Raw genomic sequence first — 8,575 nt, 5'->3', positions numbered from 1 at the left:
AGAACACATGCAACACGCGTACACTTGCACAAAGCTTTGCACAGATTACCTGAGTTTTCCAAACTACAAAAACCAGCATGTGTGAAGGTATACAATTACAATATACTGGTGGTTAACAAAGACATTGCTGTCTACAAATATCTGTGTAACGCACTTAGTGTTAGCACTTTATTCACCAGTAAGACAAGAGGCGCTGAAAAACAAACACACTGCCACGTGACATCAACTTTTTCTTTTATTTCAAAATATTTTCCCAACAGGATGAAGCCCAGAGGGTCCAAAGCCAATAGAGCCATCTAGAACAGAAGCACCACTCATTATTGCTATGTCACTCTGCTGCAGGACAAGGCGTTCGGGGAGGGGGGGCAAAGTGAACAAAGTCAAACACAGAGACCCACAAACACACTCACTCCAGCACACACATACAAAAGGAGCTATGTGAAACACAGTGGTGGTAATTTCTAAAAAGTGAGATTTTTAAAAAGCTGCAGATGTTCTCCATGGTGACGATGGCCCTGGTTTCTCGCAGCTCTGCATCCACACTGCTATCCACAAATCCTCAACTTTACCATCAGGCAAGGGGCATTGAAGCATCTCTTAATTAGTCAGAGTGCCCGGTAATAATGATGATCTTTTGTTGTGAAGAATGACTACAAATGTAGGCAGAGCTGGTTTTAAGATTGTAACAGTCGTGTTTATGGCCCCTCTTCAGGTAAGATGAAGAACATCTGCAGCCGTCTGATAAAACCACTTCATTCGGTCTTTCTGCTTCTGAGAGGCATACTGTGTAGCGATACAGAAAGGAGGGAGGAGAATCGAGCAAAAACATACTGTTGGTGGAGGAGCTGAAAGGAGTGTGAACATATGGGGATGGGGGCTGCTGGTTGTCCATCTCTACTATCACAAGTCTAAAAAAAATTCAGCATGGTACAAAAATCGTCAGTAAAAAAAGATGCTTTGCTGCCATGGAGTCAGAGGGGACGAGTCTGTGTCTTTACGCCTTCTCCTCGGTCGCCTCCTCTGCTGCTTCAGTTACCTGGAGGGAGGGAAGAGGGGAGAATGAAGTGAGGAGTTGCGGACAGGTTAAGATGTTAAGGTGTTACCCCTTATTCTCTCCACTGAGAATAGCCTCAAGAAGCTAACTCACAACTTTCTCTTTGCTTGGTCTGGTCTGACGACGAGCTGGCAAGTCCTCAGTGGGCGTAGACCAAATTAATTCTACGTTAAACTGAATCAGCCTTTAACCAGCTGGAAGATGAAACACGATCTCTCTCAATAACCTGGATGTACGTGCCACTCACTTGGCTGCGCTTGGTTTTAGCTTGATGGGTCTGTTGCTGGAAGCATCTTCACTGAGTTATCTGAATAACTTTGTGTTCTAGATTTGAAGTGGTTTGGGGTTTTACTTTGGGTAAATAATGTAATGAAATAACTTGGTAAGCCTGCTCCCTGGAAAGCCAAAGGTTTTTCAAAATAGAAAAACACAGCAGCTGTTCTGCAAGTATTAAAATTTAACCTTTAATCTTCTCAGAATACATTCAAAGAAAGAAATAGGTCACTGGAGTTTCTGAGGCATAACTGAAGGAGTATAAGTGGGAAGTGCATCTTTTTGACTTCTTACTGAGAGTTACGTGAGAAAATCAATACCACTCTCAAGTCTGCATATATATGGAAGCTAGAGCTGCCAGCCTGTTAGCTTAGCATAATGACTGGAAAGAGGGTGAAACAGCTAGCATGACTGTCCAAAGTTAACAAACTCTGCCTATAAACACCTACTACTTTGCCAGTCTTTATGTTGTGCTACAGCCCCTTGTTTTCTCAATTACTGCTAGTGGTAACCAACAGTTTCCTTTTTTGGGGTGGGGGAGTGGCTGAGGTTCTCAGATATCCACCTTTTGAAATTTGAACCGCTATCTCTGGGACTACTTCTTTGGTAGAAAGTAGTTCCAGTGAGGTTTGTGGATTATCAACAGTGCATGCAACCTTGTTCCTGGCACACTGCTGTTGAGTTTTTCGAGTGTCACTTTCCAATGATTTGAGCATTGAAAAATTCCACTCATCCCCAATGTTTTGTGTCAGATACGGTTATCTCAAAACCTAAGCAAATAAAAGCCAAAGCTGCAGGACTACATACCACTAGAAAATATGTTTGTGATTAGACTGGACTGACGCTTAAATTTGAGAAAGAGACCAGCTTCAAGTTTACAGCTAAAATGAGCCTCAGTGAGTATTTTCCAGACTAAAATCATGTGCACCCAAGATTGGCTTGGCTTGGATTGGCTTGGTTGACAGACACACACTTCCACAGCACACAAGTGTGGCCTCTTTCTCCACTAAATTGCTCCAGAAAGCTACTCACTGAACCCCATAACTCCTCTGGTATCAGCAGGAATCAACATTATTTCAACTCAGGAATCAAAATGTGTGTGCGTGCGATCTCACTGGAGCGAACATCTCCTGTCTGTTTCCTCTGCCTGGCCACTGGTGGAGCCTGCTGTCTATAACACAGTTAGCCAATCATCTTCCACGTCACAAACATACACACACACACACACACACACACACACACACACACACACTGTGAGCGGCACAGAACCTTCCTGCCCGTGTGTAAAGAGTTGTCCTTGGCCCACTTCAGCGCACACAGCAAGGAAAACGCCAGACATCCTCTCTTCTCTCTTCTCCTCCTCACGCTCTCTCACTGTATTCCCTCTCTCTTGCCAATACACACAGCACTGCAAAGCACACTGGGTAAATGTTTACTCCATTATTGTACAATTTCAGTATTAAGTTATGATGTATATTAGTGTTCAAAACACACCAAAGAAGGATTAGAAACACTCGACCATACCCTCAACTCTGACTGTCTCACTCTGCCCTCTCACTGACATCAAGGAGGGAGCGGTGCTTCTGATGGATGACACACTGACAGACGGACGAGACACATAGATCTGTGCGTGCATGTGTGTGTGTTTACGTGTCAGCAAGAATGTGTGAGAGGAAAGAGATGTGATTTATTAGTGATAAGAAACAGATGTAGTTATGCAGGGGTTATGGGGGAATATAGGTGTGGTGCATGCATACATGTTCATGTTTATACACAAATTGACAAAATAAGGGAATAGAGATTGTTATTTTCACGTCGGTCTCTGACTGAATGTACATTTTCCTCTTTAAAAGGTTTCTTCCTCTTAAGTTTTCCCTCCACGTACCTCATTGGTCTTGGTCTCTCCGTTCTGGGCGGGGCCATCTTCCTTCTTTCCCTTAGCACCGCCTTTCTTTGCCTTCGCCCCCTTATCATCTGCCACCTTCTGCATTGAAAGAAATTGACGAAAATATGCTGAATATAAACTCAAGTGATGGCAGACATGATCAGCATGTGTGAGGCTCCTTTGGATTTTTATCAATTTTCACCAAAAAACAAGAACTTGTTAAAACACTATACCAAAAATAAATAAAAATTTCAACCTATATTTTCACCTTTGGTGTACTAAGAAAGGTTATTTCCTGTTTCCTGCTGTAAAATAAGTCATAAAAATAAATCATATAAATAAAAGGTGAAACTAGAATGTTGGTATTGTAAATCACAGTCTTATGACACTTTATCAATACTTAAATATTTTAAATAAACACCAGTGAATTCCTAAAGGAGAAATAATCAGTCCTGGATACTGTAGGTACAGCTGTAAAGGGTGTTCGCTATGCAAGGAGTCCTGTGTGAGTTCTCCACGTCCAGTGGCCTTGGTTATGCACATAAACTAGTAGTGAGAGGCAACTGCCTGCCTCAGACTATTGCAAATTTATGGGGATATAAATAAATTATGTAGGGGTAGTTGTATGTGTATGGGTGTGTGTGTGTGTGTGTGTGTGTGTTCTTTTTTTTTTTTTTTTTTTTTTTTACCTTGACGATGGCCTTCTTGGGTTTGGCCTCAGGCTTGGGTGGAGCAGGTTTCTGCAAATTACACAAAAGCCAGTTAGGACAGACCAAGCTCACATTATTAATCAGTGTATATGCTTGGAGAAATATTAGTTTATCTTTAGTTCCCCCTCCTCTCTTCACTTTCAGAGTATTTCAGCTCTATTTGTTTGGCTATAAGCGCTGCATAGAAAATTCATTAGGATGAACACAGACCGCATAGAGGATTGGAATGTCTGCACTGGATCCCACTGTAAATGTTAATAATGATGAAGTGCTTGTACTGTATTTTCTAAGCAATGGGACTTGACAATATTCCCGTGCTAAGTAGTTTTAAATATCTCCCTCTTCTAAAAGTGAACTGACCTCAGACCACTGTGCAATGACTATATCAGATGGGAGTTTAAATTTAAATTCAGTGTGAGCAAGTTTGCTGCAGAGCTTTTTCCAGGCTGCTGAGTGTGGCCCACGTTACCCTGAAGCCACAAGCTACAGTAACACTGCTGTGACAAAATTAAATCATGAGATTCTCTCTCAGAATATCCCTGTTTTTTTCCTTTTCTTTTTTTTTCTTTAGAAATCCCTGATACTCTGCATAAGATAAATAAGTCAAAAATTCTTGTTATGCTGGCAAGTGGGGCTTAACATTTATAGTCACAAGCAGAAAATGATCTACACCTTATCAGAATTTGGAAAACACAAGTCATGCAGTCTAAATAACAGCCAATAACGACAACATATCAGTGCAGGTTTACTGCTAAAAGTCACATCTTATTAAATGATTTGACTGCTGAAAGCATTCAGAGGAAACATCAAATCAATTCAGGAAACATGCAAAGAATTTAGCATTTACAAAGTGCTCTCATGAAAAGTCACAACAAAAGCTTAAAGAAGTAGATTGACATTTTGGGGAAAATACACCTACTCTCTTTCTTTCTCTCTCTCATTCTCATGCTGTCTGTTATACTGCAGCAACAGCGGCCTCTGCAGCCACAAGTTGCAATTACAGGACGCTGGCGCATCAAATTCTGTTAGGCTCCGAGCCCAAGTACGCGCGGTTATGGGTACTGGAGGCAGCGTACCTCAAGAAGCTAACAGCTCGTGTACAGAAAATCAAAGCCTATCAATCACTCGGGCGACAAGCACAAAGGTCACTGAAGGGGTTGATATAAGAAAGAAAGAATTATTGAGCTAGCTTCTTCTGTGTGTGACGTAGTACCATAAAGTGTTACACGCTTTAGGCAAGCGTTACACACCTCTCGTGGGAGGTGAGAGTTGAAGCTGTTATTTTAAGGTTAAATAGTTACATAATGTTGCTTTAAAATGAGGCTACAGCAAAAAGACAGTTAGCTTAGCATAACAACTGGAAACAAGGGGAAACAGCCCAGTAACTTCTTGGAGTATCCACAAGTCACCTGGTTAAGAAACTGTCTTACATCAACTTGTTGCTTTTACACTTTGGCTTTTTGTAAAGATTAAACAAGCAAGATATGTCCCCAGTCTTTATGCTAAGCTTGCTGCTAGCTGGTAGCATCATATCTAGCGTATACAGATGTGAGAGCGCTATCAATCTTCTCACCTAACTCTCTGCAAGACAGAGAATAAGCACATTTCCCAAAATGTCAAACTATTCCTTTAAGGTGCACATGCAAATGTGCAAAGGCATGCAAAGACTCTATATACATGAGTTCAACATGCAAAGTACAACACAGATAAATACACATGGTCTGTATGGCAGGGCTGCGTGATCACTTAAAAATGACCTACTTATAAATTTGCTGGATAATATGGCATTGTGGTTGCCATCCATAATCATTAGTTTTACCAGGATTTGGCTAACAAACCTATATGGATGCAAACTGAACATTCTCCATTATTAGTTTTGGTTAGTGTTGAATTATTAAAGTATATCTGAGATCTGCACTACAATAATATTCTCTCATCTCTCAGGACCTTTTGAAACTTTTAATCATGCAACCCTACATATCAACAAGGTGTTGCAACAGACCACAATGAGAACGGACAAAGACAACAGAGAAAAGACATGCCTGTTGAGCCAGACACAAGGGGAAACGTGTTTATGGAATTTGTAGATTGACTTTACTCTAAGCTTTGGTAATATGACACTTATTATCTCATAACAGTGAAGCGGGAGGAGGGGGAGGCAGGGAGAGGAAGGAGAGGACAGTGACAGAGGTGAAGACAGGGAGGGGAGAACCAAACTTACCGCTGACAATCTCTCTGACCTTCTGGTGGGCTACCGGAGCAAGGGATGATCAACGAGAGAGAGAGAGAGAGAGAGACAGTGACAGAAAGAGAGAGAGAAATATCAGTTGTACCTCTGTGACCTGATCTTTAGCTGATCTGTTTGGTGACTGCTACAAGTGTCCTAATCATTAACCTGTCATGTGTCTATTGTCTCATTCACTCACACACTTACACACACACGCACACACACACACACTCTCAGTACAAAAATACACACGCAAACACACACCTGCACGCCCACACACAGCACACAAACACACCCGAAACATTTACCTCTTGTTTTGTGACTTTGGAGGCCTCCTTGCCCTCGGGACCCTCTGGAGACTGTAGTTAATAAAGCAACAAACAGAGAAACTGTTACCAGGCTGAGTGTGTGCAGGTGCACACACATACACACACACACACACACACGAGAGCCCCCCACCCATACACACACCTAGAGCATGATATTACCTCTCTATAGCTGAAAATTGGTGATTGTGAAAATTGGATTTGGTTCATTAGGGTTTAGTCTGTTCAGCTGTAACTGTGCAGCTCATCATTTCTATGAAGTCATACAGTAAACCAGGGTGAATAATAAAGACAAATAATGCAAATCATTAAGATGTATAGCTTTGGGAAAAGGTCAAAGGTTCAGAAACAGACAAAAAAGAAATAATGAATTATTTGATAATCATAAATCATGAGTCATTTTAAAGCAAAAAAATCACTGGCTCATCCTACTCTTATAAATACTTGGTTGTCTTAGTTTTCATGAAAGTAAACTGTATATCTTTGGGTGTCAGGTGTTTTTTAAAACTCTTTTCTGACATTTAATAGACCAAATGATTGATGCTATAATCAAGAAAGTGAAAAAAAAATGGTTCCAGCAAAATTTGTTTTTCTTCTGGTAGCATCCCAATCCTAATTTACTGTCTGACTGTCGCATAGCCCATTAGAATAGTTTATTTATATAGTATGGATTTTAAATATGATTGTATAAAATATAATTAGTTCTCAGACTCTTAAATTTTATTTTCCTGATTGATTTAAAAAATGCTGGTATTATTGCTGTAAATAATACAAATCGACAACACTAATGTCTCACATAATTAAATCATAATTTCTATCTGAGTTGGAATTTTCTTATTTACCTATTTCAGTTTATTATCTGATGATGATGTATGATAGAACCTCTGTGATTATCATTTTAATGGGGGCATGCCAAGAACAGATCCCCCTAGAGAATAATAGAATATAAACATGGATTCATTTGGACTAATAACACACTCTGAGGGCTGTCAGGCTTCATTTAGATGAGATTATCATGAACATGGTATATTCAGGCTGCAGGTAGGTAAGGGCAGTGCACAGGAGAGTCCACCCCCGCCATTAAAAGAACAATGTTGGTTTAAGCCTGCAGGTTGGCAATCGCATCATTTGCATGTGGGCGACCTCCGCCCCTGGAGGCCCCCCATTCTCTGTCCTCAAAGGCGAATCTGCGCAGACAATGGCAGTTTATAGATGGTAGAAAAGCCAGTTTCCATGTATGCACTGTTACAATGCACTGGAGCTCGTCGTGCAATGCTGTTGTCAGACAGTGTCACGGTCTCTTTTAACACACGCAATTGTCTCTGATCCCCTTTTCTTTATTCCTTTCTCTTCATCTGGATATGGGTTTGTTCAGTCGGCTTGGCGCCTACCATTCATCACTACTAGAGAACTAAAATGAGACAGGGAGGTGGTGATCTTTTTTCTCTATTAAATTACACATTATTCAGAATCTATAAGTCTCCTATATGCGTGAAACGCGCCCAGAAGAATTACCATCACGCACGTCTCCTACGGGATTTACGCATCCATCCATCCGGCGGGTCCGTCTGACTTTCACCAGTGCGCAGAGTGGACAGGGAAGTGACAAATAAAACGACCACAAGAACGGCCATTGAGATGAACACAGGGACATTTGCAGTGTAAACAGATCAAATGTTGTTCAAGAAATATCTCCCGTGCGAACCACGACGTGTTAAACACACCTGAAAGGTTGCAGGCTAAAAGACGCTTCCTCAAACTTTGGCATCACCTCACCTGCCTCGACGTCGCCACAAAATCGCGCACCGCTATTTTTTCCTCAAATGCAAGAGCAGAAAAACTACAGTGAAGTGAGCTGGATGGCACAAACGACACTCACCTTTCTCTTCGGCATTTTTACGCGTGAATTATTCTCCACCAAGCGCGGAAAAAATTATGGTCAAACCCGAAGGTCCAAGAGAGGTGAATTTGAACTACCTCGAAATACAGGATCAATATCTAAGCACCTTCGATAATATGTTGATTATATGCACTCCCCAAAACTCTATACCTCCTACAGCCATTGGGTAGAGGGGTCAAAATTCTCTCCTGTGCTGACTC

General features: G+C 41.3%; 1 protein-coding gene across 3 annotated transcripts; it reads right to left on the bottom strand.

Moving 5' to 3' along the window:
* Nucleotides 1-217: 217 nt before the first annotated feature.
* hmgn3 (high mobility group nucleosomal binding domain 3) lies at nt 218-8,553 on the bottom strand. Of its 3 annotated transcripts, none has more exons than XM_051071979.1 (7): nt 8,355-8,553; nt 6,458-6,508; nt 6,144-6,173; nt 3,902-3,952; nt 3,213-3,311; nt 2,852-2,951; nt 1,019-2,747 (listed from the first exon to the last, which is right to left on the bottom strand). In XM_051071979.1, exons 1-7 carry the CDS (start codon nt 8,367-8,369, stop codon nt 2,689-2,691), a joined length of 405 nt encoding a protein of 134 aa, XP_050927936.1. In that variant the 5' UTR covers nt 8,370-8,553; the 3' UTR covers nt 1,019-2,688. The 3 variants fall into 3 exon arrangements, with proteins under 3 accessions (XP_018553434.1, XP_050927936.1, XP_050927937.1); XM_051071980.1 differs by having other exon boundaries at nt 1,019-2,735; XM_018697918.2 differs by lacking the exon at nt 2,852-2,951 and having other exon boundaries at nt 218-1,036; nt 8,355-8,547.
* Between the last annotated feature and the right edge of the window lie 22 nt (nt 8,554-8,575).

This window comes from Lates calcarifer, linkage group LG7_1 (assembly GCF_001640805.2).
Source record: "Lates calcarifer isolate ASB-BC8 linkage group LG7_1, TLL_Latcal_v3, whole genome shotgun sequence".
NCBI classification, from domain to species: Eukaryota; Metazoa; Chordata; class Actinopteri; family Centropomidae; genus Lates; species Lates calcarifer.
This window is presented reverse-complemented; position numbering and strand designations above follow the sequence as displayed.